At 53.1% G+C, this 20,281-nt stretch overlaps 1 protein-coding gene across 1 annotated transcript; it reads left to right on the forward strand.

Moving 5' to 3' along the window:
* Nucleotides 1–312: 312 nt before the first annotated feature.
* On the forward strand, nt 313–20,179 carry PINK1 (PTEN induced kinase 1). The gene is made up of 8 exons (XM_061148080.1): nt 313–723; nt 9,173–9,469; nt 10,845–10,945; nt 14,102–14,284; nt 14,787–14,950; nt 16,999–17,126; nt 17,460–17,696; nt 18,649–20,179. Exons 1-8 carry the CDS (start codon nt 328–330, stop codon nt 18,916–18,918), a joined length of 1,776 nt encoding a protein of 591 aa, XP_061004063.1. The 5' UTR covers nt 313–327; the 3' UTR covers nt 18,919–20,179.
* Nucleotides 20,180–20,281: the final 102 nt, after the last annotated feature.

Below are 20,281 nucleotides of genomic sequence, written 5' to 3' on the forward strand. Positions count from 1 at the left end.
ACATTCCTATCTCATTGGTGGGAAAATTAACAAAGGTAGAGTGTCTGGCACAGTGGGGGTTACTCAATAAATATTTCCTCCTCAACGACTCGATTTTGCCAGAAGTAGCCAATTTCACACCCCTGACGTCCTTGACAGGCCAACCCTCAGACAGAGTACGCGCCGACAGGGACGGCCACAGCGCCCTCGCGCGTCCAGCCGGGAAACCGCCGGAGTGACGGCCCCGCCCACCGGCGCCCGCGCCTGCGCAGAGGCTCCGCCCCAGTTGAGGCGTTGTGTCAGGCGCCCCGGACACCGGCAGGTCCCCAGGGACCGGGCGGCGACGCCATGGTGGTGCGACAGGCGCTGGGCCGGGGCCTGCAGCTGGGCCGAGCGTTGCTCCTGCGCTTCACGGCCAAGCCCGGCGCGGCCTACGGCTGGGGCCGGCCGGAGCGGCCGGGCCCCGCGGCGGGCTGGGGCCGCGGAGAGCGCCCGGGCCCGGCCGCGGGACCCGGCACGGAGCCGGGCAAGCTCGGGCTCGGGCTTCCCAGCCGCTACCGCTTCTTCCGCCAGTCGGTGGCCGGGCTGGCGGAGCGGCTCCAGCGGCAGTTCGTGGTGCGGGCCCGGGGCGGTGCGGGCCCTTGCGGCCGCGCTGTCTTTCTGGCCTTCGGGCTGGGACTGGGCCTTATCGAGGAGAAGCAAGCGGAGGGCCGGCGGGCCGCCTCAGCCTGTGAGGAGATCCAGGTGAGTGCCGGCGGCGAGCGGGGCGGGGTCGGCGGGGAGGGCCGGGATGGGGGCGGGCCGGGCCGGGATGGGGGCGGGCCGGGCCGGGATGGGGGCGGGGCCCCAGTTGGGTGCGGGGCGGGGCCGGGGAGGCCGAACTGGGGCCGGAGCCAGGCTGGGGGCGGGGCTAAGTGCGGGGGCGGGGCCCGAGTTGGGGGCGGGGCGGGACTGGGAGGCACTGACTGCCTTGGGGCCTGGTGTCAAGATTTATGTTCAGTGCAGTCGCTCAGTCGTGACCGACTCTCTGCGACCCCATGGACTGCAGCACGCCAGCCTTCCCTGTCCATCTCCAACTCCCAGAGCTTACTCAAACTCATGTCCATCATGTCGGTGATGCTATCCAACCATCTCCTCCTCTGTCGTCCCCTTTTCTTCCTGCCCTCAGTCTTTCCCAGCATCAGGGTCTTTTCCAAGGAGTCAGTTCTTCGCATCAGGTGGCCAAAGTATTAGAGTTTCAGCTTCAGCATCAGTCCTTCCAATGAATACTCAGGACTGATTCTATTTACCTTGTAGCTGGGAATTCCTTGGCAGTCATTGATTAAAGCTCATTTGTTATTGATCTTCTGGTGCCGGGCCAGGACCTCACTTTTGTTTTACTATCTTCCCTTCCTCAAACGGGGCTTTCCTGACAGCTCAATTGGTAAAGAATTCTCTTGCAATACGGGAGACCCCGGTTAGATTCCTGGGTCGGGAAGATCGGCTGGAGAGGGTATAGGCTACCCACTCCAGTATTCTGGCCTGGAGAATTCCATGGACAGTCCATGGTGTCACAAAGAGTCAGACAGGACTGAGCGACTTTCACTTTCACTTCCTCAAACAGCATGGTTTGAAAGATATACTAATTATACAGCTCCTGTGGCTCCAAGGCCAATGACCTTCTGTAAATTCTCTAAAATTTAAGGACAGCTAAATCCTAACCTTTATGTTCCAGAGGTAGTTGTCATCCCCAATTTATGGATGAGGAAACATACTTAGGGAGGTGAAAAGCGAAGTAACTTGCTGAAGTCACAAGTCTAACTTGCACAGAACCTGTGTTGTTGTTAACCACTTGCCAGCCAGGCAGCCTCTACAGTTTAGCCAATTAGTAATATAGCTGAGGTCGCAGTAAAAACCAAAACAGCAGGCCTAATGGTTTTTAGTTAACAACCTGTATAGAGTTATCAGGGGTGACTAAGATGCTTAGTTCTTGGGCTTTTTAAATGTTTTAAAGAGCTCAGAGGATTCTGTTTCTACTCAACCTAAATCTCTACTTCTCCAGAGAAACAGAATGAATAGGGTGTGTTTATTAAAAGGCAGCTAGGCAGCTTTATTTGAGGGAATTGCTGTTCCCAAGTCTGGCAAGTTCAGACCGCAGGGCAGGCAGGCAGGATAGACACCTGGGGAAGAATCATTGTTAAGTTCAAGTCTGAAGGCCATCAGCTGGCACCGTTCCCCCCTCTTCAGGGAGGTCATTCTTCCTGGGGTTTGGAACCATTCGCTGCCTTAGTACAGCCCAGGCGTTTCACAGCTTAGCGCTAAGGTGGTGCAAGGTGGGGTGACCTGCCCAAGGACACAGCTGGTTAAAGACCAAGCAGTGTCTCCCATGTTTCCTGGCTTTCAGCCCAGGTCGTGTTACTCTTCACCAGAGCCTTTATGCTCTGGCCCCTTTGAGGCAACAGGTGACGCCTGACCTAGTCCCCAGCCTCTGCCCCTGTCTTTTGTTACATACAACTCAGCCAGCAGAAGCCAAGGGCTTCTTGACTAACCCTTGACTAACCCTACTTAAAATTACAGCGGCTGTTTCTAAACTGAGGAGCTTGACCCTCCTAAGCTTAGCATCTCCACATCCTTTCCTCAAACTTCACTCTTCTGTGTCTTAAATTTTTTAATTAATTACCAATTAATTTAAAAAATTCTTGCATTTGACTTCTTTGGAAAGAAAATCAGAGTACTAGATTTGGCAACGTGTGTGCTAAAATTCTAATTCTAATGCTAATTAGAATTCTAATGCTAATTCCATTTGGTGTCATACTGGAATAGAGCAGACCAGTCCCGTTAGATGCATTTGGAAAGAATTTTGTGGGGAGAACCCTTTATAAAATAGGCCAAAGATATGCATATATATTTCACCAAGAGGAGATACAGATGCCAAATAAGGATAGTTCAACTTCATGAATCATTAAGGAAATGCAAATTAAAAATACAGTGTGATATCTCTGCATACTTATTAGAGCAGCTAATATTTTAAAACTAAGCAATAATAGCAAATGCTTATGAGGATGCAGAGAAACTGGACCAATGGTGAAAATATAAAATAGTATAACCACTCTGGAAAATAGTCTGCAGTTTCTTACAAAACTGAACATACATTTGTTTATCATATGACCCAGCCATTGCAGTCTTGGGCATTTACCCAGAGAACTGAAAATTTATGTTCACACAAACACCTGTACATGAGTAGCTGCTATGGGAAACAGTATGCCAGTTCCTCCCCAAAATTAAAATTGTCGTATGATCCCAGCAACTCCACTTCTTAGTGTACATCCAAAAGGATTGAAAGCAGGGACTTTGAACAAATATTTGTACACCTATGTTCATAGCAGCATTATTCACAATAGTCAAAAGGTAGAAGCAACTCAAGTGGCCATCAATGGGTGTTAAATCTTGTACACTAGTGTTTATGGCTGCATCCTTCATAATAGCAAAATATTAAAAACACAAACATCCTTTAGCTGGTGAATTGTTAAACAAACCCTGGTATATACAGTGGAATACCAGGAATAAGAAATTAAAAGGAATCAGCCATTGATACAGGTAACAACTTCAGTGAACCTCAGGGGCATTATGCTGAGTGAAAAAAGTCAGTTCCAAATAGTTGCATCCTGCGGTTCTATTTATATAACATTCTTGAAATGACAGAATGGTGGAGATGGAGAACAGGTCAGTGGTTGCCAGGGACGTGGTTACATGGGGCATGGCGGGGGTGGTGCAAAAACAAAGAGGCAGCTCAAAGGAATTCTCCTGTGATGGAACAGATCTGTATCTTGATGGTGATTACATGAATCTGTAGGTGGGGTGAAATCTAATAGAGCTACACCGCATGCACACACACACGAGTGAATGCGGGTTAGAAAAGATGGTGAAGACTGAGTAAGATCTGTAGCCTAGTTGTACGTCAGTTGGGGGAAACTGGGTGAAGGGTACACAGGACACTTTGTTGGGTTTTTTGGGGGGCAGCTTCCCATGAGTCTATGTTTATTTCAAAATAAAGCTTTAAAAAATTTATCTCATTCTCAAAACTATGGTTGACTGAGGATTACACAATAGTGCTTCGGCTCCACAGAATTTAGAAACTGGTTGGTAAGGCAAGACAGACTTTCATTTTTTAAAAACATTAAAAGTTCTCATGTGAGCTGTTTTAGCTTATAGACTCCAGTGCTTTAGGAATCTTCCAGAAGGAAAGACTGTTGCGGGCTAGGTTTGTCAGCGCTGGTTATAGTCCGGGATGCAGGAGCTTGAGTTGGGACTTGTTGGATGAGTAGGGATGAGCAGGCTGAGCAAAGACAATAGAAATAGGGGGCAAGGGGAGGGGAACAGTTTGAGCAAAGGTTCAGGGAGAGGCATGTGAGAGACCAGTATGGGCAGTACAGACCAGCCTGCAAGACAATTTTCATACGTAGGAAGTGTCAGGACCAGGACAAGGTACTGAATAACTCATAAGTTAGATTCTTTTTTTTTTTTTGGTGGTGCTGGTCTTCCTTGCTGCATGCAGGGGCTAATCTTTGTTGCAGTGCACAGGTTTCTCATTGCGGTGACTTCTCTTGTCACGGAGCAGGGCTCTAGGGTGCACAGGTTCAGTAGTTGCAGTACAGGAGCTCAGTAGTTGTGGAGCATGGGCTTAGTTGCTCTGAGGCTTGTTGAGTCTTCCCGGACCAGGGATCAAACCCATGTCCCCTGCATTGGCAGGCAGATTCTTATCCACTGGCTGCTGCTGCTGCTGCTAAGTCACTTCAGTCGTGTCCGACTCTGTGTGACCCTGTAGATGGCAGTCCATCAGGCTCCCACCTCCCTGGGATTCTCCAGGCAAGAACACTGGAGTGGGTTTCCATTTCCTTCTCCAATGCATGAAAGTGAAAAGTGAAAGTGAAGTCACTCAGTCGTGTCCGACTCTTAGCGACCCCATGGACTGCAGCCTACCAGGCTTCTCCGTCCATGGGATTTTCCAGGCAAGAGTGCTGGAGTGGGGTGCCATTACCTTCTCCCTTATCCACTGGACCACCAGGGAAGCCCATCAGTTAGGTTATGATGTGACATTTGAAAGCAATGGGCTTTCATTGGACTCAGAAGCAGGTGAAGGAAGGACCTGAGTGGGAAAGTCTGGAGGCAAGTGCCTAGCCATAGAAAGGGAGGGATCAGCAGCTGAGACGGGATCTGAGGAGGAAGGCAGAGTTTGGGCAACTGGAGGAATGATGTCACCTGCCTGAAGTAGGCAAGAATCCCAATTTGGGGGAAATGGCCTCTTTTCCCATGCACCCCCACCTACACTTCCATCTAGCTCCATCAGAACTCTTGTACTCTTTGTCTCCTTTCTGTAAACAGAATGGCCCCCCAGCTTCCTAAGAGGCAGAAACAGGGAGACAGATGTACGGTCAGACCACTGAAGATCACAGTTCTCTTGCTGTCTGTACATCCCCTGTGGGACCAGTCCCTGCTTCAGCTACATCCTCCTCACAGGAATGTGCTTGCCCCCTGCCCCAGCTATGATTGTTCTCAGCTTTGGGCCAGAGCAGCTCCACCTGCTAGTTTATTAACAGCTTACTGACCAGAGACATTAATAATACGTCTTTTGTTACCTAATTGTTATTGACCAGAGTCATCTTTTAATATTCACTTATATAAAAATCGCCAGCACGGTTGTTAATTTCTGCAGAAATCCCCCAATTGATGATATGTTAAAGGGAAACATCTGTCCTCGTGATAGTCGTTAACCTGAGGGGCTGTGAGGGACATGCCCCAGCCACCGGTTTCCCTGGTGACTGATGAGCCAACCTGACTTCAATTCCTCCTGTAAATAGCAGTACCCCCACCAGCCCCCAGTAGTGAAGATTGCTGCTGGGTCCTGCCTGCTGCACACGGCGGGGTGTTGCTCGGGGACCTTTCGCTGTAGACATGTAAGGTTCTCTGTCACTGTCTCCGGGCTTTTGCTTCAGACATCTGAAGCCTGGGCAACTACAAGGCCTGAGGGCCTTGAGGGTGCCACCTAAGAATTGGTGAGCCGGCCGAGAGGCCAAGAAAGTGCCCGTAAACACCAAGATGTCAGGAAGGGACAGGGAGCTTTGTTGGGGAAAGGAAAACTGTTGGGGAAATCCCAGGATGGCCGCCCACCAGCTTGTGGGCCCCTGTGACAGCTGACTACCGTGAGAGGTATCTTTCTCTTCGATTGTATCACTGCTTTCCCGTTAACCTCAGAGTCTCTTTCTTGTTTAAATGTAGCAGCCCCATGCTCATGGTTCATCTGATTGCACAGGGATGGCTGATGAATAGACAAAATGCAAGGGCCTGGATTGTTTGTAAAATACAAGCATACCCCTGACCCACCACCCCCAAACAATTTAGACACGGGTTTAGAGTTACTAACTCAGGGACAGGCTTGTGAATTGGACATGGCCAGCTTCTTGCAAAGGCTTGTTTGGGGCCTGTGGCAATGGCAAAACAATTAAAGCATACCCTTGGGCTTCTGGTCCCAGCTTTGAAAGGGAGCTGAGCAGTGATAGCAGTGTGACGGAGCAGCAGTGATACGCAGCCTAAGATGCGTTACAGCTGATGGAAGACATCACAGAAGGCCTACCTGTGTCGTCGAGTGACACTAAAAACCCACCTTACCAGCCACGAAGTTCAGAAATGGACCAAAAAAAATACGTAACATACACCGGCACGTCCATCTGCCTTACAGCCCCACTGCACCTGGGCTAATGGGACAGATGAAAGTGATGGTCGCTCAGTCATGTCCAACTCTTTGTGACCCCATGGGCTATACAATCCATGGAATTCTCGAGGCCAGATGTAGGTAGGTAGCATTTCCCTTCTCCAGGGGATCTTCCCAACTCAGGGTTCAGACCCAGATTTCCCACATTGCAGGTAGATTCTTTACCAGCTGAGCCACAAAGGAAGCCCCAAAATACTGGCATGGGTAGCCTATTTCTTCTCCAGCGGATCTTCCCGACCCAGGAATCGAACCGGGGTCTCCTGAATTGCAGGCAGATTTTACCAACTGAGCTGTGAGGGAAGTCCAATGGGAGGGATAAAGGAACTATTTCAACAACGATTGAGATGTGAAACCCACTCTCTCACCGTGTGACCACATATGTAACCCAGGAGGGTGACTCCAGCCCTACCAGCTATAACTGAACGTCTCAGGAGTAACCGGACCCCTGCCTCTGCCACAGTAACCCAGAGGCTGCTTGTCAACACCCTCTAAGTTCAGCTAAGTTCAGCTGTTGACCACCAAAGGACCAACCTGCCAGGGAAATATTGTAAAGTGGTCCTGGGACTGGAAGATAAGACCCTGGTGGCTTGGGCTTGCCACCCTGTGGGGCATGGGATTAGAACGGGATTTACAGATCTCACCTTCTTACAGATCTTCTACCCAGCCCCACCTAAGACTACTTAAAGGAATTAATCTGGGCCTCTACTGGAGAAAGGCACCATTCTATTAACCCTGGGGCCTGTCACACCACCTCCCCAGGACTGGCGTCGGCCGTGGGGACTGAGAGTGGACTGGCGGTGTGGTCCCGCAGGCCTGGCCAGGACGGAACCACAGGACGGGTGGGCTCTCACGATGCTGGCACTGCTTGTATTTTGCCTAGTGGTCACGACCTTCCCTATATTATGTGAATGTAAACATCCTACGTTTTGTCCCTTGCCTGAGCAGAGAGAATCTGTCCGGGTACTGGGCGACCGCGGTGGCCTAACTGTGAAATGAGTCTGGGAATTTCCCTGGTGGTCCAGTGGTTAAGAATCCGCCTTCCAGTGCAGGGGACGCGGGTTAGATCCCTGGTCAGGGAACTAAAATCCCACATGCCACACAACGAAGCCCTTGCGGCCAAACTAAAGAAGCCAGCACCAAAGACCAGCATGCCTCAGCAAAGACCCAGCACAGCCAGATAAATGAAAAGCGTATAGAAATGAGTCTGATCTGCGGGTCTCCAGCAAGATGCTCCGTCCTCCTGCGCGTCCCTGGGCCTTCCGTACTCTTAGCTGCTGGTGTCCGTGTTGCATTTGTGGTGTTTGGTTGCAGTGCACCTCTGCATACCTGACCCCAGGGACATCACAGGAGAGGGCTGGACCAAGATTGTAAGGGCCACGCAGGGTCTGTGGGAGTGGAGTCTGTGGTCTGGCCACTCAGAATGGCCACTCTCTTGCTCTCTGTTCATCCCCTGCTGGACCTGCAGGGCCAGGGGCCTGGACCAGTGCCTGCTCCCCTACAGCCTCCTCACAGGAGGTGTTGGCCCCCTGCCCCAGCTATGGTTGCTCTAAGTCTTGAGCCAGAACCGCTCCACCTGCTGGTGTGTTAAAGGGAAACATCTGCCCTGGTGATGGTCATGAACCTGCGGGGCTGTGAGGGACGCGCCCCACCCGCCGGTTTCCCTGCTAACTAATGAGCCCACCTGACTTCAGCTCCCCCTGTGAATGGTAGCTGCCTCCTCCCCAGAGTAGCGAAGATGGCTGTCAGGTCCTTCCTGCTGTCTGCTGCACACACTGGGATGCTTCTCCAGGACCCCCTGCTGCAGACATGTAAGATTCCCCATCCAGTAAACCACGGATGTCATTGTCACTGGCTCCAGGCTCTTTCTTCAGTTGCCTGGAGGCTGCCATGTACAGGACCTGCAGGCCCTTGGGGTTCAGCCCAGCAACAGGACCAGCAACAGGCTCCAGGGAGCCTCCTGATTTTCACCCACTTGCTTGCAAGAGCAGCCCAAGGTCATTCACAAGCAGGAGGGGTGGCTGTGACCACATGCTCCTGCCCGTCCACAGCTCCTGGTAACAATCCAGTAGCCGCCTGCCGAGGCCTTTGCAGAACGAACCGTCTCCATAATCAGAAACTTCCAAGGTTGGGCTGGTAGCCTGACAGGCAGCAAAGGAGCGGTGTGCCAGCTGCAGAACGGGGGAGTTGTAACCTCTTAACTAACACAGCGTTCTGTGTTGGACTGTTGCGGTGGCTGCCATGAAGTGACAGTTTGAGAAGTATTCTGAATAAGAAGAGAGAACACAGGCTGGCTTGAGCCCAGGACCAACAGTAGCACCCAATTTTAGTTGTTTTATTAGCACTCAATCTTGTCAGTGGCGATTTGGCCTCGCTGTACCGCTCCATCCCTTCACTGAAGCCTCACGGGGCTCCCGAGCTCACAGTGCCTGCTCGTTTTCTTCACAGGCAATTTTCACCCAGAAAAACAAGCTGCTCCCGGACCCACTGGACACCAGACGCTGGCAGGGTTTCCGGCTGGAGGAGTACCTGATCGGGCAGTCCATTGGCAAGGGCTGCAGCGCCGCCGTCTATGAGGCCACCATGCCTGTGCTGCCCCGGGGCCTGGAGGAGGCAGACTGCCTGGGCCAGCTTCTTCCAGGGAAGGGCCCAGAGATCCTTCCACGAGGAGAGGAGGCGGCGCCGGCCCCTCCTCCAAGGGCCCCGGCCTTCCCCTTGGCCATCAAGATGATGTGGAACATCTCGGTAAGGGTGGGGCCTTCCATCTCTAAAGTCATCCTTTTTCAAAATCACCTTCTTGTGGGGGGATAACCTGACGACACTTCTTCCCAGGAAATAAATAGGAACCAGCAAGATTCTCCACAGGACAGGCGCCTCGCGCTCTTGTGCAGCGGTCTGAAGCAGTGTGTCTCAGATTGTAACATGTCCACGCGTCAGCTGAGGTCGGGTTAGAACGCAGGTTCTGAGTGCGGGCGTTGGGTGGAGCCCGAGTCCCGCCTCCCTGATGAGCTCCCAGGCTGCTGGGCCACGAGCCACACTGAGTGGCAAGGACCCGGGGTGTCCAGGCCGATGAGCGCATTTCAGGGCTGCGGTCTGCTCCGTCCTCTCGGTCCCTGACCTGGTCGTGGGGAAGGAGAAGCCACGTGCCTTCCTCTGAGCTCACCTCCCACCACACTCCAGACCCAAGGCTGGTGTGTCAGCTCTCTGCTCTTAGCCCTTTGCAGAACTCAAGGCTTTGGGAAGTTGAGTATTTTTCCCACCCCAAAACAAAGATTTCTGTCCATTTAGAGTAGTTTCTTTATCTTGCCATTACATGGTGGGAGGAGGGTTAGGAAATTCATCAAGAGTTGATTGTATTTTCTTCTGTCCAGAGCATCTCTCCAAGGCTGAGGTGGGACACAGCCGCATAGCTCATGCTGGACCCTGAAGGATGTGGTTTGTGCCTTGATTTGGGGAATGAAGCTTATTAGACTGTACTTCCAAGCAGGGCTGATAGCTAACAAGTAGCCAACCCCCCACCCCACGCCCACCCCCAGGAAACATCCAGTCTTGACATCAAAACTCCCACTGGTTGGGGCATGACAGCAAGTGCATTCACAGAAGCTAAGAGACTTAATTCTTAAAGGATTCTTTATAGGTGTTGCCAGTCCTAAGGGCTGTTCATAAGGAAATGAGGAAAATACGGTGCTTTTCCTCATTGTTGCTTTTTGCTGGTCGATAGAGGGCTGTTCTGTGATTCAGCACAAATTTATCCAGGGCAGGCTTGTCAGGCTCAGCCTGTCTGCTGAAGGGAGCCTTCACAGGTGAGCGTTAGTGCTCAGTGGTCCGGTCTGAGCCTGGTGGTGCCCGGGGGCATCTGTGGCAGGAAGAGGAGCCCCTGCCACGGTCGTCTCAACATCTCCTCCTGCCCTGGGCACCTGAGCTGCCGAGAGTTTGAGGCATGGGCAGCATCCTCTGGGTTGGCATGAATGGCAGCTCTGCCTCTGCTTGCCACTCAGAGAGGTTATGAGCTTGGAGGTCAAAGCCAGTTCCAGGCAGTAGTTGTCCTGGTCCAGATTACAAGGAGGGTCTGGACTTCTTGGACCCATGTAATTCTGGACCCGCTGTGGATATGTTCCAGGCAGGCTCATCCAGCGAAGCCATCTTTAGCACAATGAGCCAGGAGCTGGTCCCAGCCAGTCCAGTGGCCTTGGCCGGGGAGTATGGAGCGATCAGTCACAGGTAAGCAGCCATCTACCCCTCCCTCCTCCCCGTCACAGAGCAGAGCCCCCACCTGTGCCCTCTGCACGGTGTTTGATGTGACACACACACCCACAGATACAATAAACGCTCACTGAACAGTGTAGTCAGTGATGGGTTTTCAGTTGGTGGACAACTGGGAAAGACTGTAGATAGTCTGACCCCAGCTGGAGATGCAGGTGGCTGACTCACACTGGAGCAGGGAGAGAAGGCCATCTAAAACCATTCCCCATCCTTCTGAACTGGGCGGATCTGATTTATGACTCCTGAGTGATTCCCAGGTAGAGCACCACCATTTTGTACGAATTGAATTCTGTCTGTCCCCAGCAGAGGTAACACTCATTTTATGAATAACCGCCATGACCTGATGGTGCCGAGAGATTTTTTTTTTAATGGCCTATTCCCCGAGAGTGCTCTTGGTAGTGGAGGTGCCTGAGAAGAGGCAGTAGAGTCCAGCGTGGTCAGTGCTGGGATGGCATACGCTCCAGTGTGAGGGAGCCCCGTAGCGGCGTGTGTGCAGGACTTGGGGGCCACTCAAAGGCCTCTTAAGGGACAGTTCGTTCTCTCTTTTAAAAGATGGCTAGCCGTTAGCTTGGCAGAGGAGCAGGAAGAGAGATGCCCTCCACAGAGGGAAGGGCAGGTAGACGGCAGCTTAACCTCACCGCGGCTTTCCAGACCCACGGGTTGTAAAAGTTAGCGCTTGTGGCAAAGGAGACGCTGTGCTCCCTTTAGTGTTTGTAGACCACGGGAAGAGGTGGCCGCAGAGTTCTCAGTGGCTTACTCAGGGTTGGTTTGTAGATCAGAAGAAGGAAGGTAGAGACAGAGACCTAAGGACATACACACGGGAGCCCAGTCCCGGGCTCGGAAGGTTCCCGTGTGACGGAGGGTCGGTGCGGGCCTCGGGAAGCAGACACTCGGTGGGCTGAGCCCGGACCGCCTCAGCTCCTGATGCTTTTGTAGGGACGGCTGGGTGTCAGCCGACCCCGAGGGGCTAGTGTGACCCTGCGGCGCCTCATGCTGCCCTGCAGCTGTGGGCGTGTCGTGGCTCTGCTGCCCACATCTCCCATCTGAGGCAGTCCCTGCCACTGTCCAGTCCTCTGCCCACTTGTGATGTTCCATAGCATTTATCTCTATCCGTCTTAAATCATAGGTGTCTGTTTATTCACCAGCTCTCCAGCTGAACCGGAAGCTCTCTGAGGGCAGCACTTTTATGTTTGCTAGGTATGCTCACAGCTCAGTGAATGTCTGTGGAACGATTAGCTGAACACGCCAGAAGGTCTGCTACCTCCAGTCCTGATGGCATCAGCTCTGTCTCAGGAGAAAGACCCTGAGAGCACTGGGTGGGTTTCTTCCTAGCCTTTGCTCATCTAGGGCCTCAGACTCAGCGTGTGCGGTCTGCTCGGTGCCTGCTTCTCCCGCCTGCTCTCTGATCCTGTCCTGTTCCTACCCTCTGCTCCAGCACACTGAGATCATGTGTCCCCACCCCACCCACCCCCAGATGCACACAGGCTGGCTGGTGTGTGCGGTCGGCTAGGCTTGGTCCGACCCCGTCAGGCCTCCTGTCTGGCTCCAGTGTCCGTTCAGACACACGCCCTCCCCCGCGCAGCCACACGCCTCCCCTGGGCTCTCGCGGCAGCCAGGCCGACCTTTGCCACGGCGGCGCCCGCAGCCTTGTGCTGGGAGCCTCGTTCTCCCGGTGGCTCTGAGGGCCCCAGGCCGGAATGATGCTCTGACGCCTTTGATAACCTAGGATAGGGGCCCATGTGGACAGACCCCAGAGGAGCTGTTGGAGCCACTCATGGCCTGGCTGAAAGCTCGGACCTGAGGCAGTTCGGAGGACAGGCCGGGCATGGGGCTCTCCCTGTTGCCTCCATGTCTCTGGGCTTCCGCTCCATCCGCCTCTCTCTGCCACCCTGCGTCCTCATTTCCTGCCCGAAGCTTTACTTCCGGCTTCCCTCAGGCCTCGTGGTATTGTTACCAAAAGCAAACTCCTGTGCCTGACGTACAGTGAGGCCAAACAATACCAAAATGTCAGAGTTTGGAACAGAGAAAGGTTTATTGCAGGACCATGGAAGGAGACGGGTGGCTCATGGCCCCCAAACGTCAAATTCCCCGAAGGGTTTCAGCAAAGCATTTATAAAGGCTGCATAAGGGAGAGGGGGTCCCAGGGTATGTGATCGGCTGGTGAACAATTCAGTAGATGGTGAGGTGACAGGGCAGTGTCACTGGTTAACGGACTCAGTCCTCAGGCTCCAGGAGGTCTCCGGGCTACCTGCTCACAGTCACCAAGTAGTTAGCATCTTCATTTGGTGGGGGTTTTAAAATCTGTGAAACAGCTCAGGAGATGTGCATCAGATACTGTTCAGAGAGGAGCTCAAGCGCGGTTACAGCATCCTTTCAAAACCTCGGCTCCATCTCCTGTGCAGTTACTGCCGGTTTTTCCTCACGCTCTCACGCTCCACGCAGAGACCTCCCCTTTTCTTGCCCACCACTGGGACTTGGGCAGGACTGCAGGCCCTTGGTCACCCTTGGGTCAGGTGCGCACGCTTAGTCCCGGCAGCTCTGGGCAAGGGCGGGACTGTACCCAGCGGGCAGTCCTGCGGCCCTGGCAGGGCGTCCCGAGGGTAGCCTCTGTGTCTGAGCAGGGCGGTGGGCTGGGGCTCCCGGAGCGGCAGAGGCCTGGGCAGGGCATCTGACACGCGGGGGAATCTCTTCTACAAGTGGCCTCCGTGTCCGCTTACTCAAAGGCTGAATGAGCTCATGCTGGGTGTTATGCTGGGGCCTGTTAACCGCCTTACAGGGTCTGTCACCACTCTGTGCCCCTTTTGCGTCTGAGACGGAGCCCAGAGAAGCTGGGCAGTGTGGCCAAGGGCTTGGAGTGGCAGGTGGCCCGCGGCCAGGGCCTCCCGCCCTGTGCTCTGCCTCGTGGGGCGGACGGGCAGTGGGCGGACGGGTGGGGCCAGCAGTGGGGTGGGTCAGCGCGGGTTTCCCTGCCAGCACCCTGCTCTGCACCTGGCACACACTTGGTATAAATCCGGGTGGAGATGAGTGTCAGTGTTGATTGTGGCCTCAGACTGTTGTATTCCCAAGTGTCATATCTGCTGCTGCCCTCCCATTTGTCCCACCTGACTGAGACAGAAGACCCAAGGGAGGTCACAGGCAGCTGGCCCCGCACCCCAACATCATCCGGGTCTTCCGAGCCTTCACCTCGACGGTGCCGCTGCTGCCAGGGGCCCTGGTCGACTACCCGGACGTGCTGCCCCCGCGTCTTCACCCCGAAGGCCTGGGCCACGGGCGGACTCTCTTCCTCGTCATGAAGAAGTGAGTGGCGGGACCTGGAGTGAGTGGGAGCTGGTCACAGGCAGGAGGACCCTCTCTCTTTGGGAGACAAGGGCCTGCTGAGGGCGTATGTCTGCCCTGGAGCGCAGTTTCCCTTTGGGACGGCCTTTCAGGAAAACAGAAGTGCATGTTCAGTCGGGTCATCCCTTCCATCTAGTGCTCTTAGTACCTTTGACTATCGCCCCCTCTGTGCTCACCTTTCTCCTGCTTTTTTTTTTTAAACATAGACTCTTCTCCTTTCCTCCTCCTCTGTGCCTCTGGCATTGCTTTGTGAGTGTTTTATGGAAACGAGCAGCTAGCTGTCCTGTGACTTCTAGCGTGTGAGGCCCCAGCTCTTACTTCCTAATTCCAGGACGGTGGATAGAAACAGAAAGGCTACTTAGAGAGAGAAGGAACCAGAAGAAAGGCCGTCACCCTAAGAGGAAGTAAGGTGCTTGGGGTGCATGGCGCGCAGTAACTGGTGCCCTGTCGCGCTCCCCACCAGCTACCCCTGTACCCTGCGCCAGTACCTCCGCGGGAACACCCCGAGCCCCCGCCTGGCCGCGGTGATGATTCTGCAGCTCCTGGAAGGGGTGCATCACCTGGTCCAGCAGGGCGTTGCGCACAGGGACCTGAAGTCTGACAACATCCTTGTGGAACTGGACGCTGGTAGGTGCCCCGCCCTCTCTCCTTCAGGATGGAGACTCTTTGTTTTGGTCTTTGTATTCTAAGAATGTTTTCAGTGAGTACTGCTTGAATGTCAGCCCAACTGCCTCTGGCAATGAGCTCCCCATCATTGGAAGCATTCAAGCAAAGCTGGGTGGCTACTTGCCTGGGGGTTCTGTAAAGGAGAGCCATTGTTTTGTTGTTGTTTAGTCGCTAACTCCTGTCAGACTGTTTGCAACCCCTTGGACTGTAGCCCACCAGGCTCCTCTGTCCATGGGATTTCCCCAGCAAGAATACTGGAGTGTGTTGCCTTTTCCTTCTCCAGTGGATCTTCTTGACCCAGAGATCAAACTTGTGTCCCTGCAACACAGGAGGATTCTTATTTGGTCAATTTTGAACTAAAAGACTCAAGATAATTAAATATGCAATTAAATTCTAGAGGAACTGGCTTTTAAAGAAAGTCTGCATGAATCCTTTTCCAGATAAATAACTGATAATGCACTGATTTTGTCCAGTTCTTGGCTAGGGGACCTGGATTTCCTGGAGGCACGTCCCTATCAGTGTTGCTGGTCCCGCTCAGCTCTCTGTGAGTGGGCAGCTTCCGGGCCCTGCTGGCCTGTGCTCCTGCGTCAGCGTGTCCTGATAGTGGCTTTTGCTGTTCAGTCACTCAGTCAGCAGGTCCGACTCTTTGTGACCCCATGGACTGCAACACGCCAGGCCTCTCTGTCCATCACCAACTCCCGGAGTTTACTCAAAGTCATGTCCATCGAGTCAGTGATGCCATCCAACCATCTTATCCTCTGTCGTCCCCTTCTCCTCCTGCCCTCAGTCTTTCCCAGCATCAGGGTCTTTTCCAAGGAGTCAGTTCTTTGCATCAGGTGGCCAAAGTATTGGAGTTTCAGCTTCAGCATCAGTCCTTCCAATGAGTATTCAGGATTGATTTCCTTTAAGATGGACTGGTTGGATCTCCTTGCAGTCCAAGGAACTCTCACGAGTCCTCTCCAACACCACAGTTCAAAAACATCAATTCTTTGGCACTCAGCCCTCTTTATGGTCCAACTCTCACATCCATACATGACCACTGGAAAAGCCACAGCCTGACTAGATGAACCTTTGTTGGCAAAGTAATGTCTCTGCTTTTTAATATGCTGTCTAGGTTTGTCACAGCTGTCCTTCCCAGGAGCAAGCGTCTTTTAATTTCATGGCTGCAGTCACTGTCTGCAGTGATTCTGAAGCCTAAGAAAATAAAGCCTGTCACGGTTTCCATTGTTTCCCCATCTGTTTGCATGAAGTGATGTGACTGGATGCCATGATCTTAGTTTTCTGAATGTTGAGCTTTAAGCCAACTTTTTCACTGTCCTCTTTCACTTTCATCAAGAGGCTCTTTAGTTCTTCTTCACTTTCTGCCATAAGGGTGGTGTCATCTGCATATCTGAGGTTATTGATGTTTCTTCTAACAGTCTTGATTCCAGCTTGTGCTTCATCCAGCTTGGCATTTCGCATGATGTACTCTGCACATGAGTTAAATAAGCACAGTGACAATATATAGCCTTGATGTACTCCTCTCCCAGTTTTGAATCACTCTGTTGTTCCATGTCTGGTTTTAACTGTTGCTTGTTGACCTGCATACAGGTTTCTCAGGAGGCAGGTCAGGTGGTCTGGAATTCCCATCTCTTGAAGAATTTTCTATAGTTTGTTGTGATCCCCACAGTTGAAGGCTTTAGTGTAGTCAATGAAGCAGAAGCAGATGTTTTTCTGGAATCCTCTTGCTTTCTCTATGATCCAGCAGATGTTGGCAATTTGATCTCTGGTTCTTCTGCCTTTTCTAAATCCAGCTTGAACATCTGGAAGTTCTCAGTTCACTTACTGTTGGGGCCTCACTTGGAGAATTTTAGCATTACATTGCTAGCATGTGAAGTGAGCGCAGTTGTGCAGTAGTTTGTTCCTGGATCAGCATGTCCTGAGGGTGGCTTTAGTGGAAGTATAGGAGGGCCTCGAGGTGCAGGGAGGGGAGGAGACTCGGCCTCTCACCTCCGCACTTCTCCCCACAGACGGCTGCCCCTGGCTGGTGATCACAGACTTTGGCTGCTGCCTGGCTGATGAGCGTGTCGGCCTGCAGTTGCCTTTCACCAGCTGGTACGTGGACCGCGGCGGAAACGGCTGCCTGATGGCTCCCGAGGTGAGTCCCACGGGGCGTGTCGTGCCACCAGCAGCGCCTCCCCACCAGGTTTCCTCCCTGTTCACTCAACACCTCAGGCTTTTCTGACCCATAATTTATCAGAAGTCCCTTCCCTGCCTTTTTGCCTAGAACTGACGCCCCAGGAGAGAGGAGTTTTGTCAGCCTGAAGTAGGCAGCCTGAGCACATTTTCTTGTATCTGAGCTACGGTTCATTCCAATTCTGGGTTCCTTGGGACAGAGTCCAGACTAGTCTGCAAATCAGGTGCCGTGCAGGAGCACGGATAGGTTTCAAGTCCCAGCAGCGTGATTGCTCACTTGTTGCTTTCCAAGCAGGTATCCACGGCCTGCCCCGGCCCCAGGGCAGTGATCGACTACAGCAAGGCCGACACCTGGGCGGTGGGCGCGCTCGCCTACGAAATCTTCGGGCTCCCCAATCCCTTTTACGGCCAGGGCAGGGCCCACCTTGAAAGCCGAAGTTACCAGGAGGCTCAGCTGCCAGCACTGCCCGAGCGGGTGCCGTGGGATGTGAGGTGCCTGGTGAGGTCGCTGCTGCAGCGGGAGGCCTACAAGGTGAGGCGGTGCAGACCTACAGGGGGCTTGTGGATGGGAACCTCACGTCACGTTCCAGAGTAAAGGGCAGGGCTGGGCAGGCACTGGAGTGAAAACTGGCTCCTCTGTCTTACAGAGGCGATGGCCATGGACAGGAGAACACACAACAGGCTGGAATATAGATGGGAGCAGGGGAGCTGGCCACCAAGTTCGGAGTCAGGATTCTAGCAGTCAGCTCCTCTTGGCTTTAGTTGCTTAAAGGTACTCAGAGGGAACGAGATGCAGTTTTAAGACATGTTTAATGAAGATGTAGAATCAGCTGAGATCTAACCAGACAGGTAGGATGAACTCTCCTAAGGGATCTGGACATTTTGAAATTACTCCAAAGGCTAACATATTTGAAACCTTAATAGGAGTGGCAGGGCCAGCGCGGGTGGCATGTGGAGTGGAAAAGGATGGACAGACCAGGGCTCAAACCCACCCCACTACTTGCCCCTCACCGTGTGGAGCAGACTGCCACATAGTATGCACTGCCGTCATGAAGTTAGGACAGCTCCCTCACCCCAGACACAGCTCCTGGGCCTTCCAAAGGCCCAGGAGGGACCTCCCTGACAGTCCAGTGCTGGCCTCCCAAGATTCCAGTGCAGGGGACACAGGTTCGATCCCTGGTTGGGGAATTAAGATCACATATGCCATGCTGCATGGGGAAAAAATCGTAATCAAAAAAAAAGGCCCAGGATGGGGAGGCTATTCCAACAATGTCCCCTCCCCTACCCCAAATCTTGTACCCCTGGGAAAGCCTGGGGCGTGGGTAGAATCGGCCAGTGTGTGTGCAGGGTACTGCAGGAGAGGAGGGTGAAGAACATGCTCGGGGCCAGAGAGGGAAGACCCTGACACAGGCCGCACTAACGAAGCAGGCTGCGGGTGAAGACGGCCAGAGGCGTTCTAAGCTCCGGCTCCCCTTCCGTTACAGAGGCCATCCGCCCGCGTGGCTGCTAACGTGCTTCATTTAAGCCTCTGGGGTGAACACACGCTCGCCCCGAAGAACCTGAAACTAGACAAGATGATCAGCTGGCTCCTCCAGCAGTCGGCTGCCACTCTGCTGGCCAACAGGCTGACGGAGAAGAACTGTGTGGAAACAAAAATGAAGATGCTATTTCTGGCCAACCTGGAGTATGAAGCGCTGAGCCAGGCGGCCCTCCTTCTCGACTCCTGGAGGGCGGCCCCAAGACAGCTGCTGTAGCTGGTGAATTACTAAAAGAAGTTTCCAGTATCTGTGTTGTGATGGTCTGTGAATGCTGAGCGAGTGCCTCCTGGGTGAGGGGACGGGGGAGTCAGAAGCAAAGATGGCACGGGGAGGGCGAGTCAGCGAAGAGAAGGCCTCGGGTCTGGCAGATGGAAGGAGCAGCTCGAGGTCGCGCTTTAGCCGCTAACGCGTTCTAGCTGTGTGATTTTGTCTAGCTGTGTGATTCTGACACATTGTCCAAGTTCTCTTACCTGTGAAATGAAGACGCTGCTCTTAATAGAGGTCAGCAAACTTTTTCTGTCAAGGGCCAGTGCTCAGGCTGTCCCAGCTACTCAGCTCTGCCATCGTGGTGCTAAGGCAGCCTTCAATGTGTGAACAAGTTCAGCTTCACTTAGGGACCCTGAGATTTGGAATTTCGTGTGTCACTAAACATTCTTAATTTTTTCAACCACTTAAAAGGTAAAAACCATTTTTAGCTTGCAGCCCTACAAAAATCAGGCAGCAAGCCAGACCGGCCCACAGACCAAGTCTGCCAACCCCTCGTCTAAATGACCGCAAAGGGCCTAACCCTCAAGAGGAATGCTACCCAATCACCAGGCTCCTTTGTGCATCAGTGCTGACCACGTGACCAGCCCTGGGCACACAGATCCCAAGGATGAGCTCTGTCCCAGGCGAGAGGCTGCCCGGGCGTAAACCGCTGACCAGAGTCCTGCCTTCCTAGACCTCTGAAAAGTCAGTGGCCGAGCGGGTCTGTTAGGTGAGGCTGAGCTGAAGAAGGTCAGACCTGTGCTGCGGCCAGAGTTCACGCAGGTCAGGACAGTGGGGTGTCAGAGTGAACAGCGCGAGAGCGAGCCCCCAGGCAGGGGGCCGCTGCAGTCAGTCACGTGTGCCGGAGCAGCCCTGGGTGCTGCTGACAAGCATCGCCGCGGAGCTCGCGCAGCCGCTGACTTGAGTCCAGCAGAGCGCCGGTGACTCATGAAATGGAGTGCAGTGTTCTGAACTTGCTGATTGTCCCTTCTGACTAGCATTTCTTACAGGAGTTGTGACGAATTAAATGTATACTGACAACTAAAAAATATGTAAGTGCCTCAAACTGAATACTTGGCTTACACTATAAAGACAATCATAGTGGAGATGGATCATACAACTTTATGTGTGCTTTTTAGAAACACAACTAGTGCATAAAGCAAGGTGAATACGATGTAAGGCTCTTTTCAGCCAAGCAGTTCTATAATTCTATTAAAGTCAAGTGCTGTTACCCTAGCTTTCCCATCTCTGTGATGTCCCCACTGGCCTTTATTAACCTTATTTTTCTCCCCTTGACATTCAGCAGCTCTGTAATTTCCAGACCAACAAAACT

The sequence above is a fragment of the Dama dama genome, chromosome 8, assembly GCF_033118175.1.
Source record: "Dama dama isolate Ldn47 chromosome 8, ASM3311817v1, whole genome shotgun sequence".
In the NCBI taxonomy this organism is placed as follows: Eukaryota; Metazoa; Chordata; class Mammalia; order Artiodactyla; family Cervidae; genus Dama; species Dama dama.